This window comes from Acanthochromis polyacanthus, chromosome 14, assembly GCF_021347895.1.
Source record: "Acanthochromis polyacanthus isolate Apoly-LR-REF ecotype Palm Island chromosome 14, KAUST_Apoly_ChrSc, whole genome shotgun sequence".
Taxonomy (NCBI): Eukaryota; Metazoa; Chordata; class Actinopteri; family Pomacentridae; genus Acanthochromis; species Acanthochromis polyacanthus.
The window spans coordinates 21,666,684-21,683,693 of record NC_067126.1 but is presented as its reverse complement, the minus strand read 5'-3'; the positions used below and the strand labels follow the sequence as shown (position 1 = coordinate 21,683,693).

Genomic DNA, 17,010 nt, shown 5'->3' with positions numbered 1-17,010 from the left:
AGTTATAAAAGAAACACAAGGCAATACAAAAAAGAGACTGAAAAAAGTAAGAAACTGACAATGGAAATTAGTTAAGAATAAAAAAACTAATTAAATATGAAAATAGTGCAGTTAGAATGTAGTGTGTAGCTGTACTCCACAGGTGAAACTAATAAGAATAATGACTTTGTTCTAACGAAGCTGCTCAGATGTAGTTTTAATAAAAAGGACCTTAGATCCATCTGTCAGCTATGCTTGCTTTATCTTGTAGAAGATTGTGAGTGGCTGGAGCCAATTCCAGCTGAGATTGGGCTGGATAGGACACCATTCCATCACATGGTTAACACAGAGAAAGACAACTATAGACACTTACACTCAACCCTACAGTCAGCTTAGAATCAACAATTAGCCTAACATGCATTTCTGTGAAAAGTGGAAGGCCACTGAAACCTCACAGAGAGAACATACAAACTCTACAAGCAAATTTCCAAGTGGTTTGTAGCGGCAGTGCTAGTGTTTTCCACTTCATGTTTCTACAGATTCTTTCTACAGAAACATATTTTGATCTGGCAGTCACTTAGTACTTATCCTGACAACCATCCTAAATCCCCATAGCAACCTCTCCCATTCATCCTTGCAGCTCCCTGAAAATACAAAAGTAACTATCTAGGACAGCAAAGCATCCACCTACAAGCCACCTGTTACCTTTTTAGCAACCACCTATAACACCAAAGGAATGACACATGAGCACACTAGCAAATGGCTAAACTGGCCACAGCAGCCAAATTTAACACCACAGCAAGTGCTTAACCACCATCCTAAGCACTCAGGCTGTGCACACAATGTTACAACTCCTTTCTGTCTTAAGTCTTTGAGACGGACTGGCTTTTATCTGTCTGCCTTTCTGTTTGTCAGACTGGTTTGTGCTTTTTATGTGTATTCTATCTTGTATCCATCAGTTTCTCTGATGTTCTCATATCTGCCTTTGATCTAATTCTCTTGTATTCATTTCTGCTTTTTCAGTACTTTTCTTCTGTCTTTTATTATAACAGCTTGTGCTGTTGTAGCTTCTCCACAGCCACTTTTAATCAGCAAGCAACTTGTAAGAATTCAGAAAAATCTGTTATGTCCACACTCGAATTTCTTTAACAGCTGAACTCACAGAAGAGACTGAAACATAAGAAGACATTGTTTTATACACAGTACTCAAGCTTATTCTAAACTGACATTCATATCCATTGTAATTATTTCCTGTGTAACCCCACCACTCATATAGGTAGAAGGTGATGTTGGCAACTACTGGCGCACTCTATACAAGCTGGAGAAAGGCTTCAGTGAAGTACCTAATGCCCTTAACATAGCCACTACTGTCAAAACCAAGGTCGAGGCCTTCAAGGAACATATTCCTATGATTCAGGTAACCCCTAAAGAGAAAGATTTGTTCTACACAGAAATCATAATTACTTTAATTTATGTTGCTTTGTTGTTGTAACTTAGTAAATCATGGTTTAAATGGAAATGTGGCTACATAAGAATCTTTTTCTTTTGCACTACCACTTCTTCTTTAACAGGTACTGTGCAACCCGGGCCTGCGTACACGCCACTGGGATGCCATGTCACAGTTGGCTGGCATCTCCCTGGAAACAGCTGATGGCCAGGCCAGTGTGGCTCACTTCCTATCCATGCACCTGGAACAGCATCTGAACAGCTTTGAAGGCATCAGTGAGGCGGCCAGCAAGGAATACTCTCTGGAAAAGGCGATGGAGAAGATGGCCAGTGAATGGAGTCATATGGAGTTCAGCCTGCTTGCATACCGAGAGACGGGCACCTCCATCCTATCTTCTGTGGAGGAAGTACAGATGTTGTTAGATGATCATATCGTGAAGACACAGACTATGAGGGGCTCACCGTTCATTAAGCCTTTTGAGGTGGAAATACGGTAAGAGACCAGAGAAACTAAAGAATCATAATGCATTACTAGTTTAGAAGCAGTTCCCTCACACCATGATGTACATAATGAGAACATTCCATACACTCATTGTTGCTACAGTCCTTTGGTAGTCTGTGTATTGCTTTCTGCTGGGCTACAAATACAGGCATCTGTGCCCTACCACTCTCACCGCTAACGTTTACAGATTCTGTAATTTTGCTGCCAAAATCGATCTGTTTTTGACAACAAGCTGTGCTGCTCTGGACCCCAGCAGACAAACTGAGAGACATATATTCATAGATGCTTGTAGTGAGTTAATGGTCTCTGTCCAAAAGGACAGCTGCTGAATAGATGTCACAGTATGTGGATTAAAGTTTCCACAACAATGCCAGTACAGATCATAGGAACTTTAATCTTTTTTTTGAAGTCTGAAGTGAGGTACAGGTCTGTTCTGAAATGATAATTGCCTAAATCTAAGTTACATTTATTTAGATATTGTTAGAATCTCCCAGGTTTCTGCCCTTGATATTTCCAGAGGTCAGTGAGATGTTTTATAAACTAGAGCATTGTACACAAATACAACAAGCTACATAACACACACACACAGATCTGATACCTCAGTCTGAAGACCTAAAATGTTTATCTGCCTCAGAATTGTTGTTAAAAAATCATTACTATTTAATTTTAATCTCCCACTGAGTTCAGCAAATAAAATTTCCCCATCCTCTATAATTGCTGAGCTTGTTGAATTATTATGTTACTGCGAGGCATAGTTTGTTACAGGATTCCTGCAGTCTTTAAAAATATATTGTGATAGATTGCGATGAAGGCTTGTGCAAGAAGATTTTGATCAACATTTGTAATATAACATTAAAATTTTATAATGCAATTATCTGGCTTCAGGGGGGAGAAGATGATACCACAGTAGGGATAAGGAAATCAGTTTGTCAATACCCATTACAATGCACACCTTGACTCAATCCCATCTACCTTTGCTCCTTATTGAAACTTTAGATTCGAAGAATACCTGACATTAAATGCAAGATACTACATAGACATAGCTACGGTTCACTTCATATTTATCATCATTGTTATGACTAATTTTAGGGAATGGGAAGGCAAGTTGCTGCTTCTCCAAGAGATCCTGGATGAATGGTTAAAGGTGCAGTCCACTTGGCTTTACCTGGAGCCTATATTTAGCTCACCAGACATCATGATTCAGATGCCTGAAGAGGGACGACGTTTCACAACTGTTGACAAAACATGGAGAGACACTATGAAACAAGTTTCCTTGGTAAGTCTAATACGTTTCTAATCACAGTAGTGTATAATTGGATTGCTGTTAAGAGGGAGCAAATAAGGTAAATGCTGAAAATGATTTGTAATATAGTCAGGAGTCTGGTGGCTTGAATTGCAAATGTATCTGCAAATTCAAGTACAACATATACAGCTAAGGCCTGTTATATATTACCAGGCAGCATACTCATTAGAATATAAGGTTGTCTAGTAAAATCACATCAAATTCAACGCACAGCTCTGGTGCATAAGGCAGCAGAAACCTGACCATGTGGGATGATATGCATATATATACACGGATACATGCACAGTGGCAAGAGTGACAGCAGAGGGTGGAAGTGGAATGCAGAGAAAACAAGGAATCTCACACAGATACAGTAGAGCATAAGAGAGTATTTAGACAAAGAGAAGGGAAGGAGAGAAGAGTGGGAAAAGGATAGAGAGCAAGGGAAAAACAAGAGAACGAGGATAGAAAGTGAGGGTTGCACCAGCATCCTCAAAGAGTTTCCAAAGGGTAATTGGCGTCCTCAGTAGACCTGAAATGAGACACATCAATTTCAGGCAGTGTCCTCCAGAAAGCCCAGCCTGACTGCACCATCAAATAGAAATTATGGATTTTGTCTGGAAGGGGCAGGGGTGTATGGAGCCACAAAGAAAATGAGGTCACCAAGGGACAGGGAGCCTACACACACAGATGAGCATGTGTACTGTCTAGTCTGCTGTTAGCTGTGTTCACTGTGTTATTGAGCATGTTGGTGCAAATGTTGTTGCAGTACTTTTTACACTTGGAATTGGCTAACCCACTTTCAGAAAATCAGGGCTCAGCTGAAGTCTATCTTGGGTTATTTCTGGAAACGCACAGTTAAACTGATTACTATCCATTATAAAGATGATCTAGACAGGAGCTATGTATACTTTACCAGACAATTCTTTCATTTTATTTCACTGAAAAGACAATTGTTTTTGGAGTGAGACAAAGCAAAAGTATCATTATGCATTTATGTAAGAGTATCATTGTAATTTTAGTGTATGAAGTTAGACAGACTATCACATGAAAACAGACATACCCACTCCTTTCTGCATAGCAAGTCTCGAAGAAATGTAAGATTTTTACTGCAGTTGTTTCCAGAACAATGGACTCACTAGTAAGTGACTGTGTATTTGCTATAACTTATACCACTATGGCTGGCGAGTTTTTGCTGTAAAAGACCAGATGGGAGACCATTGTTGCACAACATGCTGAAGTCCTTCTCTGTTTATTATTGGAGGCACTAATTACAGTTGTCAATCATTAATCATAAAAAACAAGACCCAGCACAAACCTGAGACTATCTTAAAACATGCTCAGGGCATTAAAACAATTTTTTATACTATCAATCAAAACATGTTGCTTTTAAACTTCATTGTGAAATCTGCGTGTTTTTCAAAATTTCGCAGCAGTTTGGAAAGCTCTTTATACATAATGTATGTTTATCATTGTGAACTTCTATTATAAAACCCCCAAAAATTATAAGTACTGAAGATGATAACAAAATACTACAAGCTGTCTGGAAAATGTGAACGGGGCAGAAAACTGGCTCCTTTTTTTTAAAGAACTGTCTTTCAATCAACCTGGTAAAGATGCTGCTAGTTGTGTTTGTAATGTGGCTATGGCTAACTTGAACGTATGGACACACCGGTGATGACAGTAAAATATCCTCTTTATAAATTTTGGAGGAAAAAGAAATTTTTGTAGGTATATAAGGAATGACCCCAAATGATAGTGGACATTACACATTGAGTTGCTCCCTATCACATTGGAACTGTTAGCTCACAGCTCTGACAGATATTTGATTGAATGAATGATTTATATTTGAGTTTGAATGATTTAAGAAACATAAATATATAGTAAGTTTTACATCTTTAGTATTCGTTTTAAACATTCTTAAATTTATGTTGGGAAACCAGTATTTTAGGATAAACAGTTATCAAAACTAAGATTGTGATTCACACGACATTCTTTATCTTTAATCTTAAACTTCTTGCGTGGTTTAAAGCTAATGATTCTGCCAAACCATACCATGAAGGCCAGCTATAGGAAAAAAAACACACCCCAGCATTGACTTGTACTGCATCAAAAGCTGACAAACGGCACATCCCTTCACTTCATCCGTAGCATTGATCAGCAGTGCATAAAATTAGAATCATCTCAACTACATATGATGTCAGAACAGTGTGAGCAAAGAGGCAGGCTGCAGTGCAGCTCTGCTACACGCACATCACATCAGGATGTCATGTTTTAGCCCTGGCTGTTGCCATTACATCAGCCACTAGGAGCTGCTCAAGATCCACTCATCTTCCAGTTCCTCACAGCCTCCACATCGCAGCATTTTCCAATTTATTTATTTTTTCTGGCTTTTTTAATGTGTCACTTACCTACTATTGCATGCACAGTTGCAGATAAAAACAGGGCCAAATCAATTTAAAAGATTTATTTTGATGAACCTGCGTCCTTTTACCTATGCAGCACACTACACTCTTACCCCTTCTAATGAGCTGGGGAAGGTAGAAACAGTTCATCTCTGAGCTCACAGAGAAAATGACTGGCATATTGTTTACCAACATACTGATGGATTCAGCCAATAACAACAACAGTAATATTCGGTAAACGAGTAGCTCGCTTAGTATTACATTCCCACACATGCAGATGTAATACTCTGCATGATTTACCTTCAATATACAAAGCTCTTTTTTTTGCCCGGGATGTGTGATTTGTGTTATTTGAGAACAAAGAAAAATATTTTATTTATGTCATGGTTTTCCTCCATGCAGATTATAGACCTGCCGTATCAGCTGAGGACAGTTGCTGTCCTCCATTGAAGCCATCTGTTTGGTGCATAAAAACTACATTATCACACATAATACATGCATTAAAACATTGTTATCCATTCAGTGCGCACATGAATAGCTTCCCGCTGGCACAGTGATGGCAAAAATAAACCTATTATTACATCGTCCTCTTAAAGAATGGGCCAAAATCAGAAATGTGATGACATTCATGAAAAGACAGAATTACAGTTCATCAGGCCCCCTCACCCAGTATAATTGTCTGTGCATAAAAATACAATCAAAACAGACCTTTGGCTTGTGCTTCATCTATTATACCTTTGAGATATTAAGCTTGATTATTTTATTTGTCCTTTAACTCTAGGCACTGTAGTTACTGAATCTTTTCTCTTTTACTGATATTGCCTGTTAAAAATCCCCTCATTATCAATGGTTTTAAACAGTGTTATCTTTTACTTGTATAAATGTGGTGATCCTAGAGGGAAAAGCCACATTTAAATGACTCTTCCATCTCTTCCATTTTATCCATACATTTTAGGATATCAAGAACAATCATATAATAGTGATGATTAAGTCACTGCAATGCCACATCCAAAGATATTTCTGCCTATCATGTCTGTTAGAATTGTTGAAGAATAAAAAGCAGTAATGGTATGTTGGTATGATATTCCGTGTTTTTTATTTTTTCAATTTTTGCCTTTGGTCAACAAAGTGGGCAGTCTGGAGGGAGACAGTAAATGACAGACAGTGCAATAGAGGACATACAGTCAGTTGTACCTTGGGCGTTATAACTATGTGTCATGCACCATAACCACTCGGCCATGTTACTCCTTGTTTTTCATGTTGACTTCACAGTAGTTCTGCATTTTGCTCCTTCCTGCATTTCATCTCATACTATTCATAAGTTGATCTCAGGCTTCATTTCAGAATTGCTAACACTGTCATGTGAGAATTCTCAGCATTCACTGTCCAACTTTGAAAATTGGATAGAATTTTTATTTAGACACTTCCTGGGGCTGACAGTTTCAGAAGATATTGAATTAGTGTAGAGATGAGACATATCAGAGCTGAAATATTTCATAGGTGCTAGACAGGCCTCAGGTGAAATCTCTATTACTGTCCCACTGTGGATTTTTTAGGGCGCTGTGTGACAAGTGAACCTCACAGTGGAACATAATGTGGATGTTACTCAGGAAGAAAAGGCAGTGCTTTAGTGTCACTTTCAAACAGCAGTGACAACACTGCATTGTAGAGAAAGAGAGTACAACAAACTTATCTTTCTGTCATTTGTGTCTTTAAATAACAAAAATGCACATTGCATTTTAGAATTTTCTTTAATTTTTGATCAGAAAACATACGTACATATGGACAACTGTGTCAAACATTTCATTTATTGTATAAAAGTTGAGCTGTGCCTGTCTGTATACATGATGTGTTTAAACTCCTGGTTTCTTTTAAGAACAGTCACTAGGATTGCTCCATTTGAAAAAGCTCAATGGTAGACAATAGGCCTAAAAAAAATATATTTGATTAGTTATCAACTGTAACAGTTTGCTGTCTTTAAAGAAGAGACCTGGAAACCTGAAATAACTCCAGATGGACCTGAAAGGGGCAAACTATATGCATTTTGAATGTGTGTCGTACTAACTGGTCTTGTAAATGTGCTGTAATGAGTTGATGATGAAGATGTAATTTCCAGCCTTGGTGCTTGGCCAAAGCTTTAAACACTATTCTCTTTAATCTGATGTAGGACAAGCACGTGTTGGCAGTGATAGCCATTGAAAAGATGTTGGAGCGGCTTAAGAAGTCCAATCAGTTTCTGGAACTGATCCTCAAAGGTCTTAATAACTACTTGGAAAAGAAACGTCTCTATTTTCCTCGGTTCTTCTTTTTATCCAACGAGGAACTGCTGGAAATCCTGTCTGAGACCAAAGACCCCACAAGGTAAATTGTCATGACTGTGTCCAAAATCATAATGATATTTTTATTCTTTTAATTATTTTCATGTCATCAATTACACTGTGTAGTGTCACTGCATCAGTGTTGCGTGTAGTTAACAACCCTTAATACCAGATGGCCAGCCAAAATTAGTTTGTCTGTGTACACAATTCTAAATAAGCTTAAATCAAAACTAGCTTTTTTTTTTTTACTGGAGACTTTAAATCTGAAAAGATCCAAAACGGAGATTTAGCATGTGAAAGGAGAAAATCCAGACACGGAAATAAATATAAAAGAAACTGGAAATTGATTTTACGGCAAGAAAATGTTCTGCTAGCTATGGTAAATTAATTATAGAAACCCTTTCTATTTCTCCTTTAGTTTTCACTCTGCTATTCCTCAATTCTCTCTCTGACTGCTGGGAATTCTCATTACACCAGTACAGACACACATAGTCATCAGCTTCTCTGTTAAGAAGGGATTTCTGCAGTAGAGATGTGGGCTGGCTTTTAGACTAAGCTTTGTTGGGAAGTTAATGCTGGGGAAAGCTTGTTTTTTGGGGGAGAATTTGAGTTATCGGTCACTGAATGCAAAGCCCTGACAAAATGACTTACTTTAGGTCTTGGGATACAGAGAAACAGAGGTGCTGAACTTTCAGTTTTAATGCTTTAGCTTTGGAAAACATCCACATTGAGGCAATATACCTACAAATAGCCTACAAAGCGCAGAAAAATAGGGATATTGAGTGGTATTGAAAAGAGGAAATTAAGTGTATATTAATCAAGAAGCATTACAAACATTGTAAGAAAACATTAAAAACTTGAAAACTTGAGGCTAGAGTTAAGTTACCTAGAACCAAGGACAAGTAAAGGATTTACATCAGCAGATACCACAGGACACAAAGTGAACGTGAATGAAAAATATCCAAATGAATCCCCTGCTGCGGATTTTATAGATGCAGCTAGATTCTATCAGAATTCCCCAGCTACACTGTAAGACATATTCTACTAAGTTGAGTCTTAAAATGTTACTAGAAGCCATAATCACAGCATGATAAAGCAGTGAACACCTTTCACATTTTCAGCCACCATTCACTGTGAACTCCCCACTAAAACATAATTTTGTGACCATAGGTCCCCTTTTGTTCCCCTGGCTCTTATTGTCATTTTTTGAACTGTACTGATAGTTACTTATATCTAGGATCTGATGATAAATATAAGTGACACTCAGAAACATCTGAAGACAAAGTGTTGCCGTAACCAGTGTTGCAGTTTCTCCCAATATCCTGCTTAGTTTAAGCTTGAATTTTAGCTCTTAACTTTGTTATTCCTTGCCTGCTTCATGTCCTGCTTCTTTTGCTTGTCAGAATTTCACAGGAAGGAACAGTCACTGAAATGGAGTGCATTGTTACCCATTTATTAATAAATGCAAATTTTAAAATCATTATCTGCAACAAATAGCATGCACACTCAGTGTATATGTAGGCTAATAGACCACCCTCACTCCAGCAGTCAACCGTATTGAGTAGAAGTCCTAATGTGTGCAATTTTCTGTGATTATAGTATTCTCTGAATTATTGTGTTGGCATACGTTTTTGTTCGTAGAAAATGAGACAATCCCGTTAATAATTAGTTCAGTTTTTGTGTTGCTTTGAGCCCATGTACTGCACTGCCTCTGCGTCAGATCTGCAGGTGTAGGAAGCAGGGATGCTCAACAGACATTTGTTTTCTTGCTCGGGGTCAGTTTGTGGTGAAGATCAACATTCATTCCACAATGTCTTTTTTTTATATAAAGTTAAATCAGAGGTTTTCAAGTCCTATAAATATGGGACGAAAGTGCATAAAAACAGAAATTTGTCTGGGTGATATTGAGTAGTATATCAACAGCTCAGCAGCAGAAGCTGTATTCCTCTGTCATTGTCCGTACTCACTACATTTATATTCAATTTTGGTGTGCACAAAGAGACATTTGTCAAAGCTCACATCCTGATACCTTGAAGTACAGCTTGGACAGGTACATAGCCAATGTAAATAGCACAAATTTTTAAGTTGAATGGAGATCAGGTTACAGATGTGAGTGTAATTGTTCATACTGGCAAGGCCATAGAAGGTGTGGAGAGCCTGTTTAAATACACTTTGGCCATTTGAACAGATATACTGCACTGTAGACATTAGGCAATACCTAAGTAATTCCATTTCCTTGCATCCCTCTCCATAAGGGTGCAGCCTCATCTGAAGAAGTGCTTTGAAGGCATTGCTAGTGTGGTGTTCACTGATGTACTGGATATCACCCACATGAAGAGCAGTGAGGGTGAAATGGTGCAGCTCCTAGATATCATTTCCACATCCAAAGCCAGGGGCCAGGTGGAGAAATGGCTTCTAGAACTCGAGAATGGCATGATTGCCTCCCTGCATAAGGTGCTGTGTGGATTGTTATTGCACTATTTTTATAGCTCAGCTCCTATATAGTGTATAGAGGTAGTTGAAAACAATGGTCTTTCTTAACTCAGGAACTGTGTTTTTTTGTAATGCTTTTAAGAAATAGACTCAGTTTTTAAGTTTTATTCGCTTGTGGGTGTTTCCCACCAAAATTGACCCTGTATGTTTAAGGATTTACCTTATCGCCTTTTCTAAAATCCATTGCAGGTAATAGGACATGCAATGGAGGCATATCCCAATGAGCTGAGGATCAACTGGGTGCGTGCTTGGCCAGGCCAGACCGTGTTGTGTGTTTCACAGGTGTACTGGACAAAGAACATCCATGAAGCTATCAGTTCAGGACAGAAGGTGATCAACTCTTTGTTGTATGTGTTGAATTATAGTTTGCATTCTTTCTATTATTGTCCTTTAACAAAGTGTAAGTGGACTCCTTACAGAGACTCACCTCTTTCCCTCTCATCTCAGCTCTGTGTTCCACAGCTAAGCATCTGTTTTTATGAAAAGTAAATCCCTGTCTGTCTTTGAAAAACCCTCACTGTCTTTCAACAACATATACTGCTGTTCTGATGATACATGCACAGAACAATAGGCTGTCCACTGCACACACTGTTTCTATATGGTGACATATCACATCGTGGTTCAGAGTGTTTTATTGTGACTATTTTTATGCAAAAACCAACTGCACAGATGTCCACACTTTCTCTTAAAAAGCAAGCAGGCCCACATGTTTCTCAACTACAACATGCTTTGAAGTTACAATAATGTCTCTGTCAAAGCAGTAACCATGGCAACATACATTGCACAGTATACAATTTCAGACAGCACAAGGAACAGTCTGAACAAAGGATTTAAAAGGTTCCCCAGATGAGGTCCACAAAGTTTGATTGCAGTTGGGCAAACTTTGTGACCGATGCATTACTGTACAGTAACGACTTGCCTGGATGAACTATCTCCAAGCAAACATCCCATTCAAAGTAGTTGGGCTTTAAAGACAGACATACTGTAGTATGTAGTAAATTTGAGATGAACAGTTGACATAGCCATCAAGAGTCTGCTGCTATAACAGATACTGTTTGATTTTTTAAGATATATTTTTGGCTTTTTTCGGTAGACAGAGAGACATACAGGAAAGCAGGGAGAAGAATGGTGGTGCAGTACAGGGCCGTGAGCTGGAATCAAAGCCCGGCCACTGGGTTCATGAGTTGCCCCCTCAACCAGTTGAGCTGTCTGGCTGCCTGTGTTTGATCCTATTTTTAGTGCTGGGCGGTAAAATGCCCTTGTGTCACACACATTTTTTTAATTTAACATCTCTTAAGAATTTGTGCTTTTTACCTATCGAGTGATGATCATACCCTGCTAGTAAAAGCACTAAAGAAAAGTGTGGCGTCTTTGTTTTGGACATCTTGACAGTGATGGACTTAGTAGTTTGTTCAGGGATCAAACTTATGACCTTATGTTTGTAGATAAGGTCTTGATAGCATCTCCTCTCTGTCTTGATAACCTGCAGCATGCTCTGCTTTCTGTTTAATAATGCCTCTCTCCCTCAGGCCCTAGATGCTTACCTGGAGCAGAACAATAGACAGATTGACGACATTGTGGCACTGGTACGGGGAAAGCTGTCAAAGCAGAACCGGGTGACCCTCGGCGCCCTCGTTGTGCTTGACGTCCATGCCAGGGATGTTTTAGCTACGCTGGTGCAAAAGGGAATAAGTGACGAGAATGACTTCGAGTGGCTCAGCCAACTGCGCTACTACTGGGTGGTATGTGGAAGGGGTGTGGGTGGGTTGAAGTGGTTGGGGAGTTTGGGAAATAATGGCTATTCGTAATACTTAATCACTGATTGACTTCAGAATTCTAAATCACACTCTGTGCAGGAAAACCACCTCCAGACCAAGATGATCAATGCTGGTTTGCCTTATGGCTACGAATACCTGGGCAATACTCCACGTCTGGTCATTACCCCCCTCACTGACCGCTGCTATCGGTAAGCTGCTACACCAGCATCACAACAGTTAACCGTTTCTTCCTTTCAAATGTTTATTTGAAATGCCTTGAAGTCTTGGCTTTGTAAAAACACTAAACTCTCCAAGGTTTTAGGCACTCCTCAGATCACAATTTAGCAACTTATTGTTTAGCAATTAGGTTAGGACATGCAATTCATGTATGACACAAGTTCCAACAGTTGTTTACAAACTGCTATATTTTTAATTAACTGTTTCACAGTCCCTGTCTGTCAAAAGTTCACATAGGCTGAGCTGACAGTTAAACAGCTAGGAAAATTTCCCAAAAATTATCTCATGACTTTGTGGCTGAAAAGATAATTGACTTAATTTGAGTCAATTAGTGTTGTTTCTAGAAACGTTTGTAGAAAGGTACCCCACATGTTTGATCCAAGTAAGGCATCATGGCCCCTTCCTCCTCTGTGCTTCACCTTGGACCTGCTGACAATTGGACACAGCTGCAGAAGGAGTGCAGCTGTGTCCAATCTCGTCAACAGCAGCTAAAGCCTGCCTCACCCCACCACTCCCTGTCTGCTCATTGTCCCTGCTGGCTTCATGACAGCCACACTCTGCCCTGGCCTACTTCTGCTGGCTCTCCGCTGGCTGCTCAGCCCTGGTCGGCCACAGCTCCGGACCCCCCCCGCCTGCTCTGTCCTGCTCGGCCTGTTCCAGGAGCTTTCCCCCTCTGCCCCTGCCTCAGCTTCCACTTCTGGCCTCTGCTGCATTTCTGCAGCCACCGGCCTCTGCTGCATGTTGGCAGCACACAGTGTGTGCTGCCACAGCCTGCCAGCTTCCACACTGGTCTGCCACCCCAAGCCCCCCAGTTGGACCTTTCAGTTGTGAGTCATGCTGTTTTGTTTTAGTTGAGGTTCTAGCCCTCGTAGTGGCCAGTTTTTGTTATTATTCTTGGTTATCTTAGGACTCTGTTTTGGTTAAAATCGTTAATTTCTGAATGAAGTTTGGTTTGCCTAGGTTCCTCTGCCGGTGGTGTGTTCTGTTAAAGTAAAGTCCTTGTTTTTTGTTTTTTTTAAACTACTATCCATCTCCTCTGTGCCTGCACTCTGGGTTCAACCCCCACCCCAATCCCTGTGACAGAAGGCAACTCTACAAAGTGCTAATCTAAAGTGTCAATAAATTTGTGTCCCACTATGAATGTAATGAACGGAGAAAAAGCTTAAATGCATTATCCTTTCTACTTGTATTCTCATATTTCAAGTTCCTAAAGTACAGCAGTGGTCTTAATTGACCAAAGGCAGAGAATCTGAGTTCAAACATATTTATCTATGGTGCCTATAAACTTCCATCTTCAATTGTGTTTCCTTCTTGCATTCTTGTCTTGTTTCATGTTGAATTCTCACTTTTTCCTGTCCATCTTCTAATTAGTGCCGTCCTAATGTGATGTTTTGCTGCTGATGGTGTTAATTTCTTGTACATTAGTGGTGCCAAACAAATCTTTCTTGCAGTAACAGGGCTTTACACCCAATTGTATCATCTAAAATTTCATTACTCACAGTCTCATTTAACAATGTTCACTAGTGATACCTACCAATTAAAATTGTTGACAACAGGTGATAGTCTGGAGACAGTGTGAATATTTGGTCAGACAGCTGTTGCACCTTGCAAAAATGCAATTGCCTATAGTCAATGGCTGCCCCATCATTGTCATAATTAGATATGTATCTTATACATAGTTGAATTCTTGTAAACTGTAGGCTCCGAACAAATAATGCCACCTTTACTGCTTGTTTAGCAGAGAGTCCATTTATGCCAGCAGAGGGAGGAGGAGAACATAATTTATTCTACAAGATCTTTTTTTAAAGGACTTAATCATCAATTGATCCATGACGGTGTGAAGTTATTCCAGTGTTTTTTTTGCTGCTTGTGTGCGTGCATGTCAGTATGGAGATATGGTCTATGATCAGTTATTACACACATTTAAAAAGTAGCTAAGATTATTACTGGTATCTTTTATGTTTGGATTTTCAGATATTTCCGTTGGTAAGATGAGTCACTGATTCACTCAAAACATACCATAATCCAATTAATGATTCTTTATAGCACTGAGTGAATAGAGTACTGTTAAATACTTTTAAAAAAAAAACTGAAATAATACATTAGATTATTAAAATTGTGATAGAAATGAGGTTAAAGTCAAATATACAGAGACATATATTTTAGTAACCAATCATACAAGGCTTTAAAAAAGCAAAATATTAGACTCATTCATAAACTCGCAGGTAACCGGTGAAAGGCAGCAAAGGTTGCTGTAAAGTGGTCCTTTCTCTTAGTGTGTGTTAAAACCCTGGCAGCAGCCCTGCACTTTCTGTATGTTTTGCTTCCTGATTCCAGAATAAAGTGCACTGCAATACCCCAGTCTGGGGGAGATAAATGCACAAATAACCTTCTCTAAATCTGCAGGGGAAAGAAATGACCTGATCTTGGTTATCTGTCTAAGTTGTGTAATGCAGGACCGTAAAAGTGTGGTTACTTGAGTGTTAAGAGCAAAAGAGTCAAAAACACCCGCTACTGGCTTCTTTTTGTACAGTGTTAGATAAGGCACCCAGACTAGAAGAGAGATTGTTTACACTGCTGGTGGGACCAAAGAGAGTAATAATAACTTCCATTTTGGAGACAAATTGTTTCATGCCCACTTTTTAATTGCTGCCAGACAGCACTTAATATGTGAAACTTGAGGTCCGAACAGGACATACAGTGGGTACGGAAAGTATTCAGACCCCTTGAAATTTTTCACTCTGTGTCATTGCAGCCATTTGCCAAAATCAAAAAAATTTCATTTTATTTTTCATTAATGTACACTAAGCACCCCATCTTGACAGAAAAAAACTGAAATGTAGAATTTTTTGCAAATTTATTAAAAAAGAAAAACAGAAATATCACATGGTCAGAAGTATTCAGACCCTTTGCAGCGACATTCATATTTAACTCACATGCTGTCCATTTCTTCTGATCCTCCTTGAGATAGTTCAGCTTCTTTATTAGAGTCCAGCTGTGTTTAATTAAACTGATTGGACTTGATTAGGAAAGGCACACACCTGTCTATATAAGACCTTACAGCTCACAGTGCATGTCAGAGCAAATGAGAATCATGAGGTCGAAGGAACTACCCAAGGAGCTCAGAGAGAGAATTGTGGCAAGGCACAGATCTGGCCAAGGTTACAAAAGAATTTCTACAGCATTCAAGGTTCCTAAGGGCACAGTGGCCTCCATAATCCTCAAATGGACAAAGTTTGGGACGACCACAACTCTTCCTAGACCTGGCCGTCCAGCCAAACTGAGCAATCGTGGGAGAAGAGCCTTGGTGAGAGGGGTAAAGAAGAACCCAAAGATCACTGTGGCTGAGCTCCAGAGATGCAGTCGGGAGATGGGAGAAACTTCCACAAAGTCAACTATCACTGCAGCCCTCCACCAGTCGGAGCTTTATGGCAGAGTGGCCCGACGGAAGCCTCTCCTCAGTGCAAGACACATGAAAGCCCACATAGAGTTTGCCAAAAAAACACATGGACTCCCACACTATGAGAAATAAGATTCTCTGGTCTGATGAGACCAAGATTGAACTTTCTGGTGTTAATTCTAAGCGGTATGTGTGGAGAAAACCAGACACTGCTCATCACCTGCCCAATACAATCCCTACAGTGAAACATGGTGGTGGGAGCATCATGTTGTGGGGGTGTTTTTCAGCTGCTGGGACAGGACGACTGGTTGCAATTGAAGGAAGGATGAATGCGGCCAAGTACAGAGAAATCCTGGAGGAAAACCTCTTCCAGAGTGCTCAGGACCTCAGACTGGGCCGAAGGTTCACCTTTCAACAGGACAATGACCCTAAGCACACAGCTAAAATAACAAAGGAGTGGCTTCAGAACAACTCTGTGACCGTTCTTGACTGGCCCAGCCAGAGCCCTGACCTAAACCCAATTGAGCATCTCTGGAGAGACCTCAAAATGGCTGTCCACCAAAGTTCACCATCCAACCTGACAGAACTGGAGAGGATCTGCAAGGAAGAAGATAGATAGATAGATAGATAGATAGATAGATAGATATAACTTTATTAATCCCTTTGGAAAGTTCCTCAGGGAAATTGTGGTTCCAGTAACAGCATAGCACAAAACAGTACAAGATAAAATACAGAAAAGAAAGGAACACCTGAAATAGATTAAAATTTAGTGCAAAGACAAGTACAATCAAAAGTCAGTATATAAATAGAAAAAACGAAATTGAAAAGTACGAATTAAAAATTAACGTTATGTGTTATTGCAACTCTCCCTTGCCATTCCACATATCCTGCTGGGCATTATAATGCACTATACCAACAGTGTCAACATCCCCCATCACCTCTTCTCCCTGTACCCCTCCCCCTCTCACTGAGTGCAGAGTTGTACAGTTTGATGGCTCGGGGGATAAAGGAGTCTTTAAAACAGTTGATCCTGCAACTGGGGAGGAGCAGCCTGTCACTGATCAGGCTTCTCTGTGCCCTGATGACCGTATGCAGAGGGGGACTAGCATCATCCATGATGACAAGTAGTTTGTTCAAAGTTCTCCTCTCTGCCACTGTCACCAGGGAATCCAGCTTCATGCCAACAACAGA

General features: G+C 39.8%; 1 protein-coding gene across 1 annotated transcript in view; it reads left to right on the top strand.

The window, feature by feature from the left end:
* LOC110956356 (dynein, axonemal, heavy chain 7) overlaps positions 1 to 17,010 on the top strand; it is an 86,376-nt gene that overhangs the window by 12,352 nt on the left and 57,014 nt on the right. The window contains 8 exon segments of the mRNA XM_022201760.2: positions 1,256 to 1,396; positions 1,551 to 1,918; positions 3,017 to 3,203; positions 7,782 to 7,975; positions 10,188 to 10,386; positions 10,615 to 10,755; positions 11,955 to 12,167; positions 12,282 to 12,391. Of these exon segments, the coding sequence (XP_022057452.2) occupies positions 1,256 to 1,396; positions 1,551 to 1,918; positions 3,017 to 3,203; positions 7,782 to 7,975; positions 10,188 to 10,386; positions 10,615 to 10,755; positions 11,955 to 12,167; positions 12,282 to 12,391 (1,553 nt within the window).